Source organism: Macaca mulatta, chromosome 12 (genome assembly GCF_049350105.2).
Source record: "Macaca mulatta isolate MMU2019108-1 chromosome 12, T2T-MMU8v2.0, whole genome shotgun sequence".
Classification (NCBI taxonomy): domain Eukaryota; kingdom Metazoa; phylum Chordata; class Mammalia; order Primates; family Cercopithecidae; genus Macaca; species Macaca mulatta.
Window position 1 is genome coordinate 83,857,419 of NC_133417.1, and position 23,066 is coordinate 83,880,484.

General features: G+C 38.2%; 1 protein-coding gene and 1 long non-coding RNA gene across 12 annotated transcripts in view; one reads left to right on the forward strand and one right to left on the reverse strand.

Annotated features, from left to right (window-relative positions):
- Positions 1-23,066, reverse strand: part of CCDC141 (coiled-coil domain containing 141) — a 247,151-nt gene that overhangs the window by 104,313 nt on the left and 119,772 nt on the right. For all 11 annotated transcript variants that reach the window (XM_077957279.1, XM_077957276.1, XM_028830891.2 and 8 more), the window contains 2 exons: positions 17,251-17,445; positions 3,154-3,326 (listed from right to left, as the gene is read on the reverse strand). In XM_077957279.1, the coding sequence (XP_077813405.1) occupies positions 3,154-3,326; positions 17,251-17,445 (368 nt within the window). The remainder of the gene's footprint in view (positions 1-3,153; positions 3,327-17,250; positions 17,446-23,066) is intronic.
- The window catches only part of LOC114671364 (uncharacterized), a 101,018-nt gene continuing 79,960 nt past the window's right edge, over positions 2,009-23,066 (forward strand). Inside the window, exons 1-2 of the long non-coding RNA XR_013402061.1 lie at positions 2,009-3,932; positions 14,163-14,237. This is a non-coding gene — a long non-coding RNA (uncharacterized LOC114671364). The remainder of the gene's footprint in view (positions 3,933-14,162; positions 14,238-23,066) is intronic.

Genomic DNA, 23,066 nt, shown 5'->3' on the forward strand with positions numbered 1-23,066 from the left:
ATGTCATGGCATTGTTTTGGCACCCAGAATGTATGAATTAGAACTCCTTTAACATGAAGTCTTGGGTTTCTTATCCATACCAGTTTTTTGGTGTCTGGTAATAGGAACCTTAATATATTGTGTCCCATGAGTGTGGCTGGCACTCAGAAGTCTCAGAAGCTACTGTGATGTTCAGCAATATCTGCTTTGCTCTGTTGAAATTTACATTGATTTCCATTGCCAGCATTCTAAACTCCATCTTCACTCCAGCAGCGACTGCAACTTGAAATATTATCCTTACATTCTATTTCTTTCCTGTGATGGTGACTCAGTTCATTAAGCACATAAATTATTAGATGAGGAAAGGGAGCAAATCCCAAACAGAATACATGGGATTGAGGTCAATAGCAATGTATGGCTCTAGTTTGCAACTGACAGTCTAATGCATTTCAGTTCAATTTTTAATGGGTTTTTATTCTACATCTACCTTCTGAATCCAAAAATGTCCTTTGCCAAGAAACAATTTTATTTTATCTTCAGCTCCTCCTGTGAAATGAAGATAGTATTGATTTATAAAATATTATAAAATCTCAAGGAAACCAAATGCTTTGGAACTACAATGTTGACAGAAACCATATTGCTAAAGATTTTCTTAAACTCACTTACCTAAGCATTAATTCAAGCTTTTTGAAATGGTACCTAATTATTTCTTCTTCTATTGAAACCAGTCTGCATCACGAAAAACAGGATTGTAGCTGTCTCTTTGAAAAATGATAATTATGTTAAAATTAAGACCAAAAAGAGCAAAAGAGGTAAAAAGAAAACTGGTATGGATAAGGAAACTAAGACTAATGTCAAGGGAGTTTAATTTCATACATGTGGAGTGTCAAAAACAATGCCATGACATTTCAACTGAACTTCTCTCAATCTCAGTTTCCTGTTTATGAAATGAAGATGTCTATTTCATAGAGTTTTTTGTTTGTTTGTTTGTTTGTTTTTTGTAGTTGAATGAGACAGCACCACTCTTGGCACATAAAGAAGCAAGTAAACATATCAGCCATTACAAAATGATGGCTAAAAATAGTCAGTAAAACCTCAAACATAGAATGTATATAAAATAAAAGCAGCTTTCCTCTTATATGTAAGTTTTGAAAACAAGAATTACTGATTAGAGCAAACAGGATAAAATTCAGCAGTAAAAAGTTGTGACTACTTTTCTAACTCCAGGAGTCAAGCATCAAAACTGAATCGGGAACTTCCGTTTCTGGTCAAGAGGCAGGGACTGGATTTACCTTCATATCTTAACCAACTAGAAAAACAAGTACAGGAACAATGGTTTTCAGACACTGAACAATTAGTAGCACAGGGCAGTGATCAGTTGGAGAAGGAAAATACATGAGATGAGCCTTATGATTGCACTAGTTTACTGCCTGGAAGGTAATTTTTAGATCAAAGCTCAGAGAGGTGGAACCTAAGCAGAGCCCAGAGTTCTTGCTGAGTTGAGAAGACAGGAATCAGGCTTTGAGTCAAGGCATCTCAAATTTGTGGGCAGGGTACCAGACAGGAAGGAGTAACCCACAAACAGAACTCCAGAGATTTGGGCAGAGGTCTTCAGCTACATTGTGATCTCCCCATGCGTGAGAGGAACCTTTCCACAGCCAGGGAACGTGTCACAAGCAAAGAGTAGCCTGACCAGAGAAATAACATCTGTCCATGCTTTGAGACCCATTTGTTAAACTGAGATTGGACCATTTTAAAATTATAACTGGAAACCTCACCGCTTAATTCAGTCATCATATGACTCAAATCAATGTCCAACATGTACCCCGAGTCTAGGCACAATAAATGTCTCTTCCACCCCATAGGACGTTTTCTGTATTGTTCAAGACATTTATACATTCTGGAAAAGCTGGAAAAGAGCAGAAGGAGGAGTTCCAGTATCCATATTTTGTGCCTGGATGGGAGGGAACACCTTGAAACTCCTGAAGCCTAGTGGACACCCCTATTACCTACTGCATGGCTTGGAGCTAAAGTAAAGAAACTTAGTAAAAAACACAGCTATTCATTTTTCAAAGGGGAGAATCCCTTGTCTTCATAGCCTCAACTTTTTGGCTTTTATTGGAAGACCTTGGATTGTTTCTAATCTTAGTCGTGCATGGTCCTATAGCAAATATCACAAACGCTGGGTTAAATACCTCTGTCCAGATTCAGACTGTCTTCTGGAAAGAATGTTCCCCAAACCCAAAGTTACCAAATCAACACCTTTAAATACGTCTAAAATAGAACAGAACAAGGATTTAAACCGAAATAAAATGATTTTTATCACATTTCACCTATTTCATGGTTCTTCAAACTGAATGTCTTTGAGTTTCAAGGAGATTTGCAGACATGGAAGGTGAAAAAGTGAGTTTAACCCATTTATAATATTTTTTTTTGTCTCTGTCAAAAATGTAAGCCCTGCTTTCATTTCTTTCTGGTCAATACGCATTCCACTATCTGCTCCGTCATTTCCTCTTTGTCTTCCAATCCCTGGTCTTTCCCATACTTTCCTACTGCATTCTCTCTCTCTTTCTCAAGGTCTTTCTCTCTATTCATACCCACTAAGCTCAACACTGATGCATTCACCAAATGTGCTCATAAAACAGGCCCACCTAGAGCACTGTTCAAAAGCATGCAGTCTGGTGCCCATGCCGTTGGATTAACAATTGTCACTGTTTACTTAGGGTTTTGCATGGTGAGCCACCAAGGTCTAACTGGAAGGAAATTCTGGTATTTTATTTTCTTCCAGTAAGAAAAAAACAGGACAGGATAGACTCATGACTCATGAACCAAAGGGAGGGAGCTATTCCATAAAGATGCTAGGGTTTGAAAAGCCTTGGGAACTAAAGCTCCATTTCTTATTTTGTCCATTCTCTTTCCCCTCCTCAGAAATGAGTAAAAAGAAAGCTTTAGCATATGTAAGTCTCCAGGCTTAGAATATGGCCTCACTTCTGGATGAGCAATGGCTGTGTTCAGAATAGCTGTTGATCAAACTTCAATAGATCCTTTTAAGCCACATCATAATGCAGCAAAACATCAGAACCAGAAAAAGACAATCATGCATCTTATTTTTTAGCAGGTTGTGGAAACTGTGAAAAAGCTTGTTACACCGAGAAAGAAATCAACTTTACTCACCTGCAGGAGTCTACTTGGCTGATTAAGGTTTGTCCCTTTTGCAAAGCATCAGCTGTGCAGTCTTTAATTTTTCTGTGTAATTCCTCATGCCTCGCTGCCAAAACAGCCAGACTTAAATCCTCTGATTTAAGGAGCTTAAGGTAAGCTTCAACTCTTCCAAGTACATCAAATGCCTGCCAAAGAAAACATACTTTCGTTTTCTGCTTTTCTTGTTTAAAATCTACATCAACGTGTACACGAAACACTAGCAATTAAACCAGGCCAAACAATTTATTAGTTTCATTATAACAAAAAACAACTATCTTAATCTTGGAAGATTGTTGGAAAACAGCTGTATAGTTTTTTAGGATTCCATTTAGGGAAACTGATCATAGCTTAGTTCAGCATAAATAAATGTCAATAACATAAAATCACCAAAATAGTTTACATTGAGAATGTATCTATACAACACAGAGTTATAACTGTATAGAATTTGGAGAGTCAGTCTGGTTTATTTTGTGCATTTTATACTGTACAGAAATAACAGATGAGTTATTTAAATATATCATGCAGGTTTTAATGGCAAGAATGTTTCTCTAATATTCTTTAGAGGAAATTTCCCAGTAAATTCCACTTTGCTCTTGAAACACTGTAGGAAAATATCCAAGAAATTATGAATGTCCTTTTTTTCTCTTGCTTTTGCAGATATAAGACCTTCAGCCTACTCCATCCAATGCATCCATCTGTCTTCAGAAGAGTTTAGAATTCTGTTCTGGTGCTGTGCAAAGAGTAAGACCAAGGTAATATTTAGCTTCTGACATGCATAAATAGGATTATGCAGAAAAAACATAGCCTTGCAAACCAAGATATTGTCTTGAGAGAAGATTTTTAAATTCCTTTATTTTCGTCCTTTATTAGCAGATCAACAACCCAGCATGCAGGATTAAGCTCATAGAATTAACATAAAGTAGAGAGGAGTTAGCCACTGGGCCATTAAGGCTTAGCTGGTATTAACATGGAGGAGTGTATGATACAAAGGCAATGAAAGAAGATCGTGGGAAGATGAGGAGAAAGAGAGAAAGCAGAGTGCAGTTGTCTTTGTAGGTCTCCTGATATCTCACATAATGTCTCTAGGAATAATTTTGACCTAGAGAACAAATGGTACATTGAAGAAAATCTGAATGGCATGGGAGATCTTGCCACATTGCCCTTTAGCACTACTGGAAGAAGCCACCTTAGGGAATGTTCCATACCAATCTGGAAAATAGTCCTAACAGTCAGGCAGGGGCCTTGAAGTGTAGCCTCCCTGGATTGCTGAGTTGGACGCCAGTGAGCTTGCCAGGAGCTGACCAGTAGAGCAGGAAGACCCCACAGAAGACCCTAGGTAAGGATCCCAGACCAGAAGAAATGAGAATAGGTGGGCTCATGAGTCCAGTACTACTAAGACCTAAAGGAGACCAGGCAAGCAAGGTTGAGCTGATGCTGGGGCAACACGGGCGAAACCAACTGTAGAGGCTATGGTCATGGAGGTACACAAATGCACTCATGCCCCTGCACCTGCTGCCATCTCGGGGGTGAGATCTAGTGGTAGAATTGGAACTGGACAAAATTTGAATTTATTAATGAAATCACTCAAACAGTGTCTTACTATTTATGTACTGATATTCTATTTTCCCACCAATGTCCTCATGTCTCCCATGCTGCAATTCTGTTTATTTAGAATGTTTAAAACAAAATCATTCTCACTTATTTAGCAGCGAAGAGGAAGTTATACCTCTATTTTAATATATACATAGTTATATAACTATATTTTAATAAGAATAGACTACGTGCTTGCTTCAATACTGTGTGTTGCACAATTCTTATTCAGTCAATGAATATTGAATGCCTGCTTAGTTCCAGACTCTCCTTAACTGTCCTAAGAGGAAGTAAGAAATTATCCCCAACATATGACTGGGAAAATGGAGTCTCAGAGAGGTTAAGCAAATTGCAGAAAGTGACACTCCTACCAAGGAGTGGATTTGGGATTTATACCCCATTTCCTGACTCTGAGACCACTGCTCTCAAACCCTGGGCTGTGGTGCCATGTGGCAAAAGATTACCTCGGAAGGCTTAAGAAGGAAGGGCTACTTCAGATAAAGTTGTAATTTTGGGTGGAAAAGGAGGGATTTTAAAACTTACTTTTTGTAAGTATGTCTCTGCTTTTCCTTCTTATAGGTTAGAAAAGATACAGAGAAAGGTTGAGAGATTTCTCTTACACTATAGGACTGTAAAAGAAAGAGAATTTAATTGAAGAAACTTTGAACCTGAAGAACTCTTCTTTATCTGATTCTTTTGCTTTCCTGAGGTTGGCAATGGAGCCGAGTGCAACAAAATGTTGATGTTAGAAAAGAAGTTGATTGGCCAGGCATGGTGGCTCACGCCTGTAATCCCAGCACTTTGGGAGGCCAAGGCAGGTGGATCACTTGAGGTCAGGAGTTCAAGACCAGCCTGACCGACATGGTGAAGCCTCGTCTCTACAAAAAAAAAAAAAATTAGCCAGGCGTGGTGGCACATGCCTGTAATCCCAGCAACTCGGGAGGCTGAGGCAGGAGAATCATTAGAACCCAGGAGGTGGAGGTTGCAGTGAGCCGAGATCATACCACTGCACTCCAGCCTGGGCAACAAGAGTGAAAGTCTGTCAAGCAAGCAAGCAAGCAAGGAAGGAAGGAAGGAAGGAAGGAAGGAAGGAAGGAAGGAAGGAAGGAAGGAAGAAAGAAAGAAAGAAAGGAAAGAAAGGAGGGAGGGAGGGAAAGAAGATGATTTAATGACTTTCTCTATACTTCCATAACCCATTGAAACATCATTTGCCAATAACCACTGTTTCTGAAAATTTTAAATACATTTTAAAATTTGTATTGCCTATTTTGAATAAAGCAGGGTTTGTTGTTAATTGAGGGTTAGGTTTTTTGTTTTGTTTTGTTTTCTGAGACAGAGTCTCGCTCTGTCACCAGGCTGGCGTGCAGTGGTGCGATCTCAGCTCACTGCAACCTCTGCCTCCTGGGTTCAAGTGATTCTCCTACCTCAGCCTCCTGAGTAGCTAGGATTATAGGCACACACCACCACACCCAGCTAATTTTTGTATTTTTAGTAGAGATAGGTTTCATCATGTTGGCCAGACTGGTCTTGAACTCCTGACCTTGTGATCTGCCTGTGTTGGCCTCCCAAAGTGCTGGGATTACAGGCGTGAGCCACCACGCCCGGCTGAGGGTTAGTTTTAAAGTCAATGCCTGAAGCAAATATCTGGCATAGTCAAAATCATCTTGAACTCCCTTAAATCACCCTTAAAGTTTAACATATGTGAATTAGTGCATATAGTAACTCGGATTCACATTTAGAATTGAGAACCCCTGAGCTACACTAAAGGAGGAAATAAAAGGCAAGTCTGTATGTAAATGTGAGAGCCTTCTCCCCTTCCTTCCCTTAAGATAATTCTCAAGTTTTCAGTGTGAATGGAGAAAGAATAGAAAATTCCAAAGTGCTTTTTCTTGCTTACACATTTAACCCCATTTTCTAATATAAAGCCACTATAACCTTAATATATGTCATGTTTGTTGTTTTGAGAATTAGGAAGAAAAATATAGAAAAGTAAGTGGGTTTCATGGCAAACATGTAGTAGGTACTTGGAAAATACTGGCTGTTATTCTAAATCTTGATTGATTGAGCCCATCTTTAAAAAGTCACTGAGAAGTGCATGGCCACCTGGTGCCTGTCATTCATCCCACACGGGCTTTTCCTCTGTGGCCCCACTGAACATCTGCCACTCTCAAATCCTCAGGCATTGGTCTCATCTTTATTGGAATTAGATGCTAAAACCACAAGGTCATTGAATGCTTGTGTGGTATCACTCCACCCCCTTCTGAATGTTACAATAAAAGTATTACTTCCTAATAAATGGGAAATAAATTGAAAGACTAAGCATTCACTAGAAGTAGGGAATGATATATCAAGGACAAAGATAGCCCATAATGAGAATCAAAATAGTCAAATTATCTTCCAGAGCTTTTTCTCAAATGTGTAAGGAAAATATTTACTATAAATTGTTCTATGTATCACACTTAATAGAGCTACAGCAGTAGAAAGGAAGTAAGTGATTTTATTCCTTCATTAGCTCAACAAATACATATGTAGAATACCTATTGGTACGATGGGCCCGATACTGACCTCAATCCTAAGCAAACCCTAATAGGAATAATCTGTAGACACAGAAATAAGAGTTAAATTTCTGGACTTTAACAGGAAGCTACTTTCAGGGAGAATATACTGTCTGTGATTGTCTGAATTATACACAAAGTTCATCTCTCTTATTCCCATGCAGAATTTGCCAGTTCCATGTGCCAGTTCCAGAAATGAGCTAAGTATCATTGCTCTCACTTAATCTACCCTCAAAATAGAACTGAGCGCTTTTCTATTTACCATATCCATAAAGAACCTGATATACTGGATTCAGCCTGGAAAGACTCCCTTTGCCGCACACACAGTACAGAACATATTATTTCTGGCATTAAGAACACTGTGACCCCCATATAAACTCCTTTGGAAGTAGTGTTTTCCCTTTAGTCTTTTTTCCTTCACATATCTCTCTTTCTTCAAACCTTATATGTGCAAGTCAAATAAAGCTACTACGACTGGATTGGGAAGAAAGGATATAGGACAAGGATAATATTTTATCCCTCTGGTTCCTAGCTCTTCTTGACCATTTTATATGTACTATTCAGTTTTTAGGCAGATAAGAAGATGAATCAGGTCTTTTTGGCCTTGTTTTGGAAAAGACTAAGGAGTTGCTTGGTGTTTGTTCTTCACAAAACCAATAAAGACCTTTCCTTTTTCACTTGTTTAGTACAGGACCCAAGGCAGCCTGCACCAAATCAAATAGAGATAGTATCAGGACATGGCACGTTTCATTCTTTTAAAAATATCAACAAGATGAAATCAAACAAGAGCCGTGAGTTATCTAGCAGAATTCTATCATGCTGTTTCACAAAGGTGTTTAATAAGTAATGTTGTTTGCTTCTTGACTAATCAATTTGAAGAGAGTCAACATTAAATAGGAACAACAACAGAAAGAAAACAGCAGAACCTAGAACATTTCCTTCCATGAGTCTAGTGGCTGGAGAGAGTTTCGTTGGAATGCTCGTAACTACCAAAAACACAAAACTCAGCTGAGTGCTGAGTTGAGTCTAATTTGTGCTTCTAATTAGAGCACCAGATTCTATTACCTGTAGAGATTCGGATTTCCCTTAGGTTCTGTTACAAAGACCAAAAGCTTCAGTTTCCTTTTCTATACATCACCTGAAGAGAACTTCTGGTGGTTCCCACTCTGGGGAACTGATTCCTATCAGGTCCTCCCCACATCTGCCCAAGCTTTCAAAGGCCATGAAGGCCAGAGTATAGGGGTGATGTGATTTTTAAGCTCCCAATATTTGCTGTCCCTTGCTGCAGCTCCAGCTTATTCCTTGCCTGTCAATGGCGGTTGCTGCTGGACCCCAGGGCTCCCTCCTTGTTCCAGGGTGAATTCATGGTATTAATGACAGGTATTAAATGCCATTAGCACCTCTGGAAGCTTTTGTCTCATAATCCGGAAAGCTGAGAAAACACTGGAATAAAAGAGGTTTGGGATTGAAAGTGGTATGTATCTGAAGCATTTTATCAACAAGGAATGGAGGAAGTTTATGCATTGACCATCTTTGTTCTGAGGAATACAACTAGACCCATTCAATAGCACTTTAGGCAGCTAGTCACTATTTATAATTTCTGGTTTCTTTTCTCTAAGTTGACCTAAATGACTTTAAGATGATCTTGGAAATATTAATACAGGAAATGTCCATTTATAATGTGTTAAGCATTTATTTTTTTGCTTAATCAAAAAACATTGAAATCTACAGACTATGTACTCAGCTATGTGCTGGGAATGCGAAAATGAACAAAAGCATTACATCACATGAGAGATATAAAGACAAAATAATGGCTAGCACTTAGTGAGTGCTTAGCAGTCCTGTGCTGCAGCCATGTATTAACTTACTTAGCACAATGTCCTTATAAGGTACCAATAGTACTTCTATTTTACAGGTTAAAAAAGCCAGATGCACAGGGAGGTTAAGCGACTGCCCAAGGTCATACAGCTAATAAATGTCCAAGATCAGATTCATACATAGGCATCCGGGCTCCAAAATCTACTGTTATTTTGGCAAAGTGTCATGCTAGCAAACATTTCTAATTTTCACTTAATACCCTACAATTCCATTTATTTTACACTCCAACTCTATCCAAAAAAATTGTGTACTATTTATCACCAATTATAAGAACTTTTATTATTGAATGAGACTCTCTGAAGTAGATAAGGATTATTAGACTGATTTTAGAAAGGAGAAAACTCAAGCTCAAAATGTAAATTGATTTGTCACATGGCCAGTCATTTATTCATTCATCCGACAACAGTTTTTTGAACATATGTGACACACAAAGATCAGGACATAATCTCTCTCTAAGGCGTACAGAGAAATATTATGGAAATGATACAAAATGAGCAATTAGTGCTGCCTGGAGATGTCTCAGAGGAGGCACTGTGTGTAGATGACAAGCCCTTTACACAGCATGACCTGCCTTCTCAGATACGATGCAGAGATGAAGCTTAAAATTTGTGTTCCTTGTATATTAAAGTAATTAAGTTATCTTCTTTCAAAATGGTCAAGTCCCAAGTACCTTGGATCAATATAATCTCCAATGAACAATTTCATGTAGTTGGCCTTGAAACTCTAGAGTTTATAATATTTCACCGCTCTTAGTCTGCTCTAGTTAGTATGAGAATTAGGAAGAAAAATATAGAACTAACTCCACTAACTAGAAGTCAGTGTTCTAGGTGTTCTGGTGAACACAAAGTGAAAAGAACATGTTTCTTACCCTCAAGAAATTTTAATTTAGCCAAAGAAATCTACCCAGAAATAACTGTAATACTAAGCAGAATGTGTTTACTGCCAACAGAGAGATGCAACAATCTGATATTGCACATAGAAGAGAAACCAATTAATACACTCTTAACTTAGAAATTCATTGACAGCTTAGATGTGAAAGGTATTCATGAGTGAGGACAATAAAACTGAACAGCTTGATTATCAGACTATGAGATATGAACTGAGTTGTGAGCCCTCATAAGACACTTAAGATGTTAAAGGTGTTTCTTTTTCTATAATTTTTCTATGATATCTCCATTTTCATAATTGTATGCTAATAACAGCCATACTTATCAAATGCTTGCTGTGGTTTAAATAGCCTGACCTCTGAGCTCTAAAATCAAAGGTTTCTAAACCCAACAGTCATCGTTCTCCCAGAGAGAGTACAGGAAGAAGGTAAATTAAGACATCATCTGCTTCTTGTGGTGAGGTTTGCATCATCATGGCTTTTTCAATTCTTAAATATCTCTGCATATTTAAAGACACGTTCAGCATAAAATAGAAACTCCTTTGCATGCTATTCAAAACCCTTCCTGATCTCCCCACCTGCTTCTACCACCTTCGTCTCTCATCACTTTAGGTTTACATACTATACTCCTGGCAAATTGAATTATCTTAGGTTCCCCAAACATGGCATGACTTTGTACCATCCAGCCCTTCCTTGACCCTTCTTGCCCCATCCTTTAAAACTTATTTCAGGCCGGGCACAGTGGCTCACGGCTGTAATCCCAACACTTTGGGAGGCTGAGGCAGGTGGATCATGAGGTCAGGAGATCGAAACCATCCTGGCTAACACGGTGAAACCCCATCTCTACTAAAAATACCAAAAATTAGCCGGGCATGGGGGTGGGTGCCTGTAGTCCCAGCTACTCGGAGGCTGAGGCAGGAGAATGGCGTGAACCCGAGAGGCAGAGGTTGCAGTGAGCCGAGATTGCGCCACTGCACTCCAGCCTAGGTGACAGAGCAAGACTCCGTCAAGAAAGAAAGAAAGACAGACAGACAGACAGACAGACAGAAAGAAAGAAAGAGAGAGAGAGAGAGAGAGAGAGAAAGAAAGAAAGAAAGAAAGAAAGAAAGAAAGAGAGAAAGAGAGAAAGAAAGAAAGAGAGAAAGAAAGAGAGAGAGAAAGAAAGAGAGAAAGAGAGAGAGAAAGAGAGAGAGAAAGAAAGAGAGAAAGAAAGAGAAAGAAAGAGAGAAAGAAAGAAAGAGAGAAAGAAAGAAAGAGAGAAAGAAAGAAAGAGAGAAAGAAAAGAAAGAAAGAAAGAAAGAAAGAAAGAAAGAAAGAAAGAAAGAAAGAAAGAAAGAAAGAAAGAAAGAAAGAAAGAAGAAAAACTTAGTTCAGTGGTCACCTCCTCTGGGGAGCCTTCCTTGACTCTTTTTCCCTGGGCCAGGTTAAGGGTCTCCGCTCTGTGTGCCCTAATGCTTTGGGCTTACTCCATCATAGCTTTCCCACAACCCAGCACACTTCTGTTCCCTTGCGTCTTGTCTAAACTTGACTGAGAATGTCTGGAAAGCAGGGATTATATCTTTCATTGCTTTTGCTCAAGTACCCATCTGATGCATGGCAAGAATAGGAACACAACATATTAGCTGAATGCAAATATGGAAGAAGAGAGGGAGGGAATATAAGAGGCTTTAGTTATTTCTAAGAGAAAGGAGAGTTGTTCTGAAAAAGAGGAATTTAAGACAGGCTGCTGAGGAATTATAAAACTGAAAGTAATAACATTTTCCTTCATACCTAATAACATGTAGCCTATTTCTTGAATTCGTTTATATCACCTCAATAAATTCCTTCTGGATAATATTTTTAGGTACTCTACTTGGGCAGGTTTTTAAAAATTTCAATCTATACAACAACTGGACCATTTTGATTGTTTTCGTCAGCTGGGCCTAAAATGTGTTTATTTTGAAAACAGTAAGATCACTTATATCTCACATATATATATATAGGAAAAAAAGCGTACCAAATTCCATGCTTATTTATTCTGTTTGCATCTGAAACAGTGATGTTGCTACAAGCATTACTGTGCATCACTGTAAATATCTTGAAAAACAATATCATCTTCTTAAAGGACATTAATGTTTCAATAGCTATGGCAGAAACAAAGGAAGCTATGACAATTGTTACATTTCAAACTACTTTTTGTGTGTTTCTTTGGCCACCCCAACTTTTGCTTCATCTTTGCTTTCAGACTGACCACCCAAAAATCAGACCATGTTCATAAAATGGATTTGTCCTCAGTTTCCTCTGCTTGCTTTCTTCAATGAAATCACACACCTGGGAATGGAAGGCATAGGACATGATACACTATGACCAGTCAGTCATGTTTCACAGTTTTGGGTTCAATTGCAGCAGTCCTGTAAAAACAGGCTCACCCCATTCTGTTTTTGAAACATATGATATATTTATCTCAGATTTAAACTACATTCCCTTAACAATGACAATTACATTTGGGGTGATCAATAAATATTAACCATAGCTTGTTTTCTGTGAACACACTGGAAGTATAATAAATAAGATAATATATAATCCCGAAGGATGAATAATTTGGAGGATCGAGATGAGTTATTCTAATAGGTGCTAAATTCATATGTCGTGCCATGTTCTCATAAGTCTTAGCAACATCTGATAATTAGAGGAACTCTTCTCCAATCAGCTATTAGTCAATGTCAACAACTGATACTTACTTGTATATTCTGCTAAGTGACTTAACAAATAGGTTCATTCACCAAACACGTTAGGAAACTCTAAAAAGAATAGGAAGTATTCAGATTCTTGAGTTATACGGCTCACTCCACTTGAATCCAGTGGTTGGTTTACAGCAAGCAGCAGGTAGTGATGTTCCTAATGCCGTCTCAACATCGCCACCTGCTGCTCATTCCAGGTCCAAACATTCGTATCTCCAGTCAAAGGCTACCAGACACTTCCTCTGGGTGAGAAACATTCCTGAACCTTGGGTACTCACCAAACCCTAGTAGAACTAAAGGTAATCAATTGCACTCCTGGAGCCACTGGACAAAGGCAGTGGGGGAACTGTTGGCAATGTGGGCAATTAAGTGATGATTATATTTTACTGAATTTCACAAATTTTGTAAGTTTTGTTCTCTGCTATTTATTTTCCAGCATTTAGAACAATGCCTGACACATAGCAGTGACTCAATAAATATATACTAAATAAGTGAATATCTAAGGAGAAGGGTAATTATTCTCATGAATTCCCCTTTAAATAATAAAATAAATTATTGTGAAATATTTCTAGTAAATAATAATATCCCTATCTAGAATTGTTAGAGAGGGGAATGAATGAAAATGAAAAGAGGTGGGGTGTGGTAGCTCACACCTATAATCCCAGCACTTTGGGAGGCCAAGCAGGGTGCATCCTTTGAGCCCAGGAGCTCAAGACAAGCCTGGGAAACATGGCAAAAAATACAAAAAATACAAAAAATTAGGCTGGTGTGGTGGCAACCCAGTTGCCTGGGAGGCTGAGGTGGGAGGATTACCTGAGCCCCGGAGGTCAAGGCTACAGTGAGCTGTGATCATGCCACTGCACTTCAGCCTTGGTGACAGTGAAACCCTGTCCCCACCCCCTGAAAAAAACAGAAAGAAAGAAAATGAAGGAAAAGGGGGAAGAGGGACTCCTCAATGATTTTAACCAGAAATATGATAAAAATCTGGATGAAAAAATATATATGATAGGAGAAAATTACTAACAGTCTATTCTGCAGATAAAATTGGATATTTATTCTCTTTATTTTAACAAAATTCAAAAAAGTAAAAAGTATATTTAAAAAATCATGTATTTCACTTTTTACCAAGCAGATATTCAAGTTATCCCACTCACTCATTTATATATTGCGTGTGATACTAACAAATTTGACTAGTATTTGACATAGAAATTGAAAAAGTATATTGACCTAGCTTCAACGAATTTGGAACAAGAAATTGTTTGCTGAAAAATAATTCCACTTTTCAAGAATGAAATTGATTTTCAAGGAAAGTATCTTTTTGTAAAGTGCTGACTTCATCTTCTATTCCTGCAGTGCTAACATCCAGATTCGCATGTGCTGGGAGAGAAAGTTCTTCATGGATCTCTTGTGCTCCTACACATCTCACAGGTAGGTCAAGAATACAAGACCCTGACCCCTTTATATCTGGGCCATTTCTCAGTGTTGGGTCTGAAACTAGCAACCTTCAGGATTGAGGTGATGTTGCCCTCCAAGACAAAGAGCAGGCTTGCTTCCTATTTGCTGTAAAACTACAGATTCTCCAAGCTTAGGGTTCCTCTCCTGAACCCCACCTGCTGCAGGTGCATACATCCATCAGGGCCTGTCTGCATCACTCTGGGGAACTGGAGCTGGGAGAATTGATGTGGTATGCTGACACTCTGGCTGCTGCTTTGCTATAATCAATCACCTCTGACCCAGAGGTCAGGTGTCTTCTGTAGTCATCCATGAAACTGTGATAAGTTAACATGTTAGCTGGAACGGAGGGTAAGATCTCAAACCCCTCACAGTTCTTGAGAGCATGACTTCATCTAAGAACAGGAATGTTCACAATGAGGAAATCCCAGTGCACTCAAGGCACAACAAAGTGAATTTTCAAAAGGAAAATTCAGTGTTTCGGAGATAATTGATTATATAAACTGAATACCTTTTCACTAGTGTCAACAGAATTTTATTCTAGAAAAAAACATTTTAAGGGATTTTGAAATTATATTAATTTTAAAACTTCAGTTCTTTATTTAAACTAGGGCTATAAGTATCACGCTAAGAATTGGGTAAAGTGGTCAAATTTTTGTAAAATTTGGAGGTTTTACAATATAAATTTTAAAAAAATACCATTTATAAGCCACGAGAAGAGTTTTCTTCTTTAAGTAGATTTACACTACATAATTTCATCATTTATTTTACTTAATTATATAGTATAAATAATATAGTTATTTTACTTAATAACACAGTAAAAAATTCATTCAACAGTCATGATTAAACATCTACATTCCAAACTCCAGCTTCTATTTTTGCTGAGGTAGAAATATCCATCATCTTTCACATTGCGTTCTTAGATTTGGAGTCAGAAATTATTTCCTTGATGCTTTGAAAAGGGAGAAAGGATTCTGACACTATTCTGAGCACCACTTGGCTCTAGAACCTGCTATAGTATGGATAAATCCCAGTGGAGCTTATTATAATTTGTATAGTTAGCATGCCATGGCTTTCAAATGATAAAATGGGGAATCTAGAAATCAAAAGTCTTTGTGATTAAGAAACATACATTCTCTTCTCCAGTCTGACCTGAATTACTGTATGAGTCTGAGAAAGTAACCACTCTCTTCTTCTTCTTCTTCTTTTTTTTTTTTTTTTTTAAAAAAAAAAAAAGACTTTTGGAGGGAATATTCCTTCTCTGTTAAAACCCAGAAAGATATAACAGCAAAGTACAAAACAATGAGAGCAGAGAAAACCAGAGTAAGAGAATGGGAATGAAAGAGAGAAAGTACATTTTGCAACGCTGTAAACTATAGGGTTTGAACTGGAAGCAGTTTTATAGCAATATGTTTGATAACTGTTTTCCTTAGAAACAATATTAACTGACTTGTAGATGACCCACTCATTTTGAAAAATGAACCTGCAGTTTAAATTTAAAAGTCTCTTATTCAAAAACAGAATTACTGAGGAGAAACTTAATTAGCACTTAACATCGAATTAGTTCAATAGCTCCAGTAATATGGTATGTCTGTTTCCTCTCTTAAAACAAAGAAATCCCAAATGACAAATAATCTGACAATAAATCTTTCTTTAACATTTTACCACAATTTAGCACTTCTGTTTTGAAATTTTAGTATTTTTTTTCAGAAAGTTTTTGTTAGTAAAGAAGTTCAAAATTAAGTCAATATTTTGATATGCAACAGGACATTGTATTCAGGGTGTTGATGATACGATTTTAGATCACAACGTACCCAGCTTCTAGGGTTTCCTCTTTCATTTCCTGCCACATTGTCTGTTTTGAAAACATCAGTGAAATTTAAGGCATGAAAGAATTCCAAAAACACAATTTGAAGGTGTATATTACATTGGAAAAGGTAGAAAAAAATTTCAAATAAGATCCCCAGCCTCATATACTGAGCCATACTCAAGTGATGTGAACAGGTGAACACTGCCACTTAGCAGGAACCAGCTGCTGCAATGAACGTCCAGTGAATCCGAGAGGAGAAGCAGAGCACTTCTCCAACTCAAGAAGACCTGGAGATGGTCCACAGCCAGATTTCACTCTGGCTGACTTAAAATGGCAAGATCAAGGTGGAACAATCAGGCTGAGGCACTGTTTCTAGCCTTATGGCTTGTGTGCAAAAAGAATTGCAATATTCATATATTTTGTACTTGGTAAATAAAAGAGGATGAAAAAAAGGAGGGCCTTCGGTAAAAATTTTAAGGTATTTTTAAACCTTGATATATTTATGATAATTCTCTTCCTCCATGGGAAACACAATAATGTGGGCACAAGTGTCCCCCCCAAACAGACCAGTGGCAGCTGTAAGATAAAACCCTCATGAGGCTAGGCATGGTGGCTCACACTTATAATTTCAGCACTTTGGGAGGCCGAGGTAGGAGGATCACTTGAGCCCAGGAGTTTGAGGACAGCCTGCACAACATAGTGAGACCCTGTCTCTACAAAAAAAAAAAGTGAGGCATGGTGGCATGTGCCTGTGATTCCAGCTACGTGGGAGGCTGAGATGGGAGAATCACTGGAGTCTGGGAGGTCGAGGCTGCAGTAAGCTATGATCACGCCACTACACTCCAGCCAGGGTGACAGAGCCGGGCCCTTTCTCAAAACAACAACAAACACCATCCAACAACCAAACCAAACCAAACCAAACAAAAAAACAAAAAACCCTCATGAGGTGTGTTTGCTGTTTTTAAAGTCACCTTTTACATGGGAAAACAGTCTTCTAGTTTTGAGAACCAAATAATGGCCATAATAGGAATATATGTTAAAAACTCTTCTTTGCTGCTATCAGTTTTGAAATTTTACATGGAGTTTTGACTTCTGTGATGTGCTCCAGCTGGTTGAAGTAATGGTTCTTTTACTGGTCTCCCTGATTACCGAAAATTATCAACTTGATCTCACACTGACCTTGTTAGCACTGTTAAAAAATTCATTTGCCTTCTTTAACCAGGTATTCCTTTCCACCATGAGTTGACCAAATTCTTCTTGAAGCTGACTCAGTTTCTGGTGAGAGAGCTGGAGGTGTTCTTTCTCCGCGTAGTCCTTTGACAGCAGAATTCTCAGTGCCCCACTCTTCAGCTTCTCAACAGCAGAATTCCATTCCTGCAACAGATCATTCTTACTAAGTTTATTTTACACATCTCCCCGGTTATGGACTGAATGCTTGTGTCCCCCGCAAATTCCTCTGCTGAAATCTAATCCCCAAGGTGACGACATTAGGAAGTAGGGCTCTGGGAGATTAGTGACCTCATGAAAGAGGATTGAGAGGGCTACCTTGCCCCTTCCACCATGTGAGGATACGGTAAGTTGGCAGCCTGCAACCCAGAAGAGGGTTTTCGCCACAACTCTACCGTGCTGGTACCCTGATCTGGAACTTCCCACACCCAGGACAATGAGACAAAAATATCTATTGTAGACAAGTCATTCAGTCTATGTTACTTTGTTATAGAAACTCAAACTGACAGAGACACCCCTTTTTATAATTTCTGATAAGATTCAGAGAATATTTAGATATGTTGAGTATATCAGAAATCTGCCATTCGATTTTCAAATCATGAAAGTGCAGTAAATACTGTAGTGGTAAATGCTTCACTACAGGTTTGAGTGTCATGTAGATGTAGTGGGGAAAAGACACAGAAAGAGGCTAAAAAGGGAGAGTAGAAAGAGGCAGGAAGTTGGGATGAGTGACTGGCAGAGCTCCCAGCTGACCTGAATACAGGTCACTTCCATTTCTATGAACTCCACCTAAAAATATACCCCCTATACAATGAACAACAGTTTTAAATCTTGAACGCATTTTGTCCAATGTTTATTCATTTAAGTATAAAAACATATCTTTCCCACAATTCAGTCTCACTGTCAATGTGGGTAAATGTGTACAAGAAATGAAGAGAAATCACATGTCTTATGACTGTTGTTTTTGTGTCTGCCTACACGTAGAGCTATTAGGTTCGTACAAAGGTAATTGCAGTTTTTGCCACTAAAAGTAATTACCTTTGCACCAACCTAATAAAATGAAGTTCTGTTACCCTTCATAAAATGAATAGCTGTTATTGTTCTGTATTTCCTCCTTCGTGATATCAGTTTCACCTCTCAAGGCTTCACTCTTAATGGTATATAGACCTTTCAGAAAATGAAAAGAGGTAGCTTTTTTACTTTTTGTTGCATGAGGGTGGAAAAACATTAAACAGAATTAAAATATGAGTCGGAGTAAACCAAGCATATTTACATTCCATTTATTTGAAGGGAAATTCAAGTTTCTTGCAAAAGTCCTGAAGTCAGACCCACTGTCATAAAAGAATGATTATCTCTAACATGGCTGTCTTGTTAGTGAATCTTCTGGTATTCACATAAGCTGAGGTTGAGTGACAGGCATAGGCTACTTGTTAAGCTTGGAAAATTTAGCACAAGATTTCAGAAGTCTCAGTCTGACTCCATCCTGCCTTGTTCTACCAGTACAAAGTATCCTATTATTAAGTTACATTTGTTATATTACGCTGTGTAAAATAAGTACAATTTTAGTGCAATTTGCCATTAATTTTTCCATTCATTCATTTCACAAAGTAACTACTATGGTATTACTATGTACCCAGCACTATGCTAAGACAGATGCCTTGGGGAATATAAAGAAAGAATAAAATGGTTTGTGCGGTCGCCTGTAATCCCAGCACTTTGGGAGGCCAAGGCAAGCAGATCACTTGAGCCCAGGAATTTGAGACCAGCCTGGGCAATATGGCAAAATTCTGTCTCTACAAAAAATACAAATAGTGGACATATGGGCATAGTGGCGCATGCTTGTAGTTTCAGCTACTTGGTGGGGCTGAGGTGGGAGGATCGCTTGAGACCAGGAAGTCGAGGCTGCAGTGAACTGTGATCATGTCACTGAACTCCAGACACACACACACACACACACACACACACACACACTCAATACAGTAGTATTTTAAATAACAATTAGCAGGTGTTAAGATACAAATTGTACACATATTTTGTGTCCATGGGAACTGTTATAGTTTTAGGTGCAAGAGAAAAACATTTTGATCAATGAATACAGGAATATAAAATTTAGAGTAAGAAATTTGAATTATTTGAAGTATCAGTTATGTAAAATTGTGGCTTATAACTATAATCCTCAAAAACCCTTAAATTAGATATTATTTTTTCTAGTATTGACCTAGGTTCAGAAAAGTATGCTACTCAAGGTTACATATCCAGTAAGTGGCAGTACCAGGACTAGTTCACAGGTCTTTGTCTCATGCTACCTTCCAGGGAACTGAGGATAGACTCCAAAATCTGCAATTTCTCAGTGCATGCAAAAGCAACACTCTTAAGCATAGATACGGGCTACGTGAGTTCTCAAGATCTTTCCATTTTTAAAGAGCTATTGTGTCCCCACGTAAGGAAAACTAATATGTGCCAAGATGTTCTTTCATAAAGCACTTTTATCAACCCTACCACTTAAAAACCATTACGTTAACCTACTGGGAATGAGCAAATATTTTTAAAACAGTACAATTTCTGGCACACATAATAGGCACTCACTAAATGTTAGTCCCACTTTTCTGCCCATCAGTTTTGGTTCATTAATTCTCCAAAATTTGTTCTTTATTTATGGGTATTCCTGCAACCCAGTTGTAAAATAATGGTAGTGAAATGTTTCCCAAAAATGTTATTGATTAGTGTTAAGTATTGATCAGTCTTATGAGATGAAACAAAGTAAAATGGTTTTTGTGTGTGTGTGTGTGTGTGTGTGGTTTTTGTTTCTGTTTTTGTTTTTTTACTGCAGTACTTCTTGGCATCTTTATTGTACTAACACGCATTGAGACTCTCCTAGAGGAAAGTGTGGTGTGGAATATTTTGGACAAACTCTCTTTGATTAATAAACTGTTTGCTAGTCATCTCAGGGGACCAATGCTCCAGTTGGAACACGTTGGGGGAAAACGTTCTGTAGCTAAGACAAGCTGAATCACCAACTGAGTTCACCAGCTCTCACAAGTCTTTCTGTGTCTTTCTTTGCTTTGTCTCTGTTCTCCAGCTCCTCTGCTAGTTCATTTCCTCTCTTTGTACCATTCTTTCTTCTTCTGTCTATTAAGATCTGTGGGGCATTAATACTCAAACTCAGGTGGAGAAATACTTAATGCGTAAAGATGCAGAATAAAGCAGGTAATTCTTTAAAAAGATTTGGTATTGATCAGAACCTTCTGTGCTGATTAGGGGGAGACTACTTAACAAATATGGAGAAGCTGGGGAGGGCCTAGAAAAACAGGGGCAAGGAAAATGCAGAAGTTAGGATATGAAGAAATGAAATACAGCCATTGCATGCTCAGTCTAACAACACTAAGCTCTAGGATGTTGTCTTAACTGTCTGCAAGATGGTAAGGGTTGATTTTTCTTCCTGTATGTTAGTGGTGTGCTAAACACTTTACATGCATTATCTCATTTAATTTTTATCATATCCCTATGAAGTAGGAACTGTTATTATCTTCATTTTACAGATGGAGTATCTGGGGCTCAGGGAGATGACTGACTTGTCCAAGGTGTCAACATTAGTAAGTGAAAAAGCCAAATTTGAAACTCAGGTAGTTTGACTCTTCTCAGTCTTGATACACTGTTTTTCTCATCAAATAATGATTAGCCATATTATTTTGGAATTGCCTAGGTAAAACTTCCATATGGCCTGGACAAGACCTCGGAGGTGATAAAAATCTTATATGACCCTGGCATTCTCAGATTTGAAATCAGAAGGCTCGCCATTTCAGAATAAACATAAAGCTAATATAGATACAGTTGAAAATTTACAGCCCAAACTCAGACTTAATTTTGCTTAGCAACTGGACCAAAATAATAAACCTCTTCTCTATGAACAAGAAGAGGAATACCTGTTCTCCAACAATGTTCATAAATCTGCCTTCAGTATAAATTTTGCAAGCAACATTAAAGAGAGACCTTTGGAGTAGAGCCAAGTCTTTGAAAACCCACTTTCACCTTGTGCTTGACATCATGCTATAAAAAGTGGACTGTGACCTTCCAAAGAAGCTGTAAAGGTCCATTTTGTGTCTCTTATCTTTTTTTGTTCTCCATCCCCAGTCTTCTTAATTACATTTTCACATGAACTCTGTGGGTATTAAATGAAGCTGGGTCCATTCAATATTTCTATTCAATCTTCTCAGAAAATTGGTTCTGTTTTCTTTGGGCAATCTATAGGCAGTTTCTGATGCATTTCTATACCATTCTGGTAATGTATTTATTTCCCCAGCCATTTTTCACAGGGGACAGTTCCACCATTTTATTTTTAAGATAAAACTTTCCAGAGCCATTTGAATCCATCACACTATTTAAAAAATATAGTTGTCACCCTTGTCAAGACTGGAGGAGCCCAATGGAGAAAATCTCGCTCTGTTTTCTCTAAGCGGTTGCTGCCTGCCTGCTAAGTGTTAAACTTCTAACAGGGTCTCAGTCACTTTGCAATAAAATATTTCCAGTTCTTGTCCCCACCAGCAGGAAGCCCAAGCCGTCCACTTCCTTGGCTTTTTAATTTGACAGAGATGCCTGCATATCTCGGACCTGATACAGACAAGAGGCCCTGTGTGTTCCCAGGTTTGCAGTGTCTCCATAGGTCACACCATTATTTTCATTTTTCACTCACAGTAGGAACCTTTTTAACTGTACCTTTCAGTATTCCATTTGCTGAGGCAATTGAGCTTCTCTTGGATCCCTTGATTGAAAGGGTACTTTTCAGAGGATTAGTGCTGATAGACAAGAAGGCAAAAAAAGATTTCTTCTTTCCTTCCCCCCACTGCTAGTCCTAGCTTAGCTCTTTAAATGAAGTTATGACTTGGCATAACAATTATCCAGCAAACAGATCCAAAAAGTAAGAATGTTAGGGGCTCCAACTGAAATGAAAAAATAATGATAACCACAGTATGTTTAGTAAGCTTTCGCTCACACAAAAACTTCCCTGTGTATGAGGGGATTTTAACCATTCAACATCAAGTGGTAATTTTTCATTATAAGCTTGACTTCAGAATTTAAGTTTTAAGTGGGGGAAAGGTGGACCAAAAAACAATAGGGAATATATTTGAAAAGTACTAAAAAATATTAACTGTGGAGATTACTGGCCAAAATCAAATCTGGCAGAAGCATGTGTTGAGTTCATGCATAGTTCCCAAAGCATGGCTGATTCCTAGACCATCTCATTAGATATAGCCTAGTTTTTGTTTAACCCCCAAGTCCACAGTTCCATTCGGAATAACTAGAATTAACTCACTGACACAAAATCATAGAATTTTGCATGATTGCATTAGCAGATGGTAAAACGAACCTGGCAATTTTAATCATAGAATATTTGAACGTCTGCTTAAGATTTTTGTTTTTAACAGAAATGTTTATGCTTTCGAAGAGTGGCATTGAGCCCTTTAGAAGTTGAAACTCTCTGATTATGTCAAGTTGGATTATAAACTGGGTGGCAGTTTCTTCTCCTCATGCTCCCTTCAGGGGCATTTCTATGCTGACCTGTGCAAATGTCAGGGTCATTCTGGAGAGAAGTGTCTTGCCTCAGTCTGCCATGCTTGCTGAGTTCAGTGTCTACAGGCCATTTGAACTTTGCCCTCACTATGATGCAGTCCAGCAAAGGCACAGATTGCAAACAGGAAGGACTGTGATTTTGCATTTCACCTAGAGATGAAAGAAGTGTGCTGTTTCACCTCCCAGACATACGGTGAAAA